This window comes from Bison bison, unplaced genomic scaffold (genome assembly GCF_000754665.1).
Source record: "Bison bison bison isolate TAMUID 2011002044 unplaced genomic scaffold, Bison_UMD1.0 scf7180017851447, whole genome shotgun sequence".
NCBI classification, from domain to species: Eukaryota; Metazoa; Chordata; class Mammalia; order Artiodactyla; family Bovidae; genus Bison; species Bison bison.
Genome location: NW_011482020.1, coordinates 1 through 1,255, shown reverse-complemented (window position 1 = coordinate 1,255; position 1,255 = coordinate 1). Strand labels below are relative to the sequence as shown.

At 60.6% G+C, this 1,255-nt stretch overlaps 1 protein-coding gene across 1 annotated transcript in view; it reads left to right on the top strand.

Annotated features, from left to right (window-relative positions):
- Positions 1-88, top strand: part of LOC104996490 (putative protein TPRXL) — a gene marked incomplete at both ends in the record, with an annotated part of 10,048 nt that extends 9,960 nt beyond the window's left edge. The window contains one exon of the mRNA XM_010850764.1: positions 25-88. Within this exon, the coding sequence (XP_010849066.1) occupies positions 25-88 (64 nt within the window). The remainder of the gene's footprint in view (positions 1-24) is intronic.
- Between the last annotated feature and the right edge of the window lie 1,167 nt (positions 89-1,255).

Genomic DNA, 1,255 nt, shown 5'->3' with positions numbered 1-1,255 from the left:
GGTGACCTTTGTCTGCTCCCCCAGGGCTGGGGACATCTCAGAACCCCAGAGGCTGCCCAGGAAACGTCTGCTGAAGGAGGAAGGAAGGGTGGGTGGAGCCCACATGGAACAGGCCGCTCGAGAACCCCAATTTAAACTCCCGTGGTGGCCTGCCCTGTCCATACCACCAGCTTCCCCCATCCCTCAGGAGGGTCCAGGCCGAGGTGAGGTGGGGGTCATGACCCCAGGAGGGTCCAGGATGAAGTGGGGGAGTTGGGTCCCCAGGAGGGTCCAGGCCAAGCTGGGCGTCATGATCCCAGGAGGGTCCAGGCCGAGGTGGGGGTCATGACCCCAGGAGGATCCAGGCTGAGGTGGGGGTCGTGACCCCAGGAGGATCCAGGCTGAGGTGGGGGTCGTGACCCCAGGAGGGTCCAGGCCGAGGTGGGGGTTGTGTCCCCAGGAAGGTCCCGGCTGAGGGCAGGCAGCCCCCGGTTCAGGGCCTGAGACTCACGGAGGTGAGGAGGTGCGCGTCGAGCCGTCATCCTCGGGAACCCTTGCTGTCTCGTCTGTGGGTGGGGGAGACCCAGCCCCGAGAGCGGGGCAGGAGGCGGGGGGCCTGGCCTAGCGTTCAGCCCCCGCGGCCGCTCCTGCCCCGGGGCCGGGACCGTGGGGTGCCCGGGGGAACCTCCCGCAGGAGTCACGGGGCGCGCGCGCTGCGGGACCGAGGGTCCCCTCGGAATATTGATGCCGCGCTCCAGCCGGGGCGGCTCTGCTCGGAAATACAATGTTTGCTGGGTCTTTTTCATAAAGGCCTTTATGGGGTCTGGAAATTTAAACGCCGTGGAGCCTGAGTTGAATTGGAAAGCAAAAGTCTCTAAGCTTGTATATCTTAAAGGAAAAAAAATTCAATTAAGCGGGATTTTAGCTGTTTCAATAAAATTGGACTCTCCCTTTTCAAGATAAGAGCTCTCGGGCGCAGAGCACCCTCCGTGAGCCACTGGTCTCCACTTCCCCAGCGCGTAATCCTTGCTCGGGACACAATGCCACAACAGGAAATCAATGTGTAGTCGAATCAATTTGAAAACATAAAATAAACTAATATATGAGTGGAAAATTGACTTCCTGTGGATTAAAAGCAGCGCAAATAGCAGAAAAATCTGGCTTTTTAGCAGGAGGCAGTGGTTGAGGGGCAGGGGGCTCGGGAGGGGGCCCCCAGGAGGTTCTGCGGGTAGAGGGGGGACCCGCAGCCCCAGAGACGCGGGAGCACAGTCAGCGC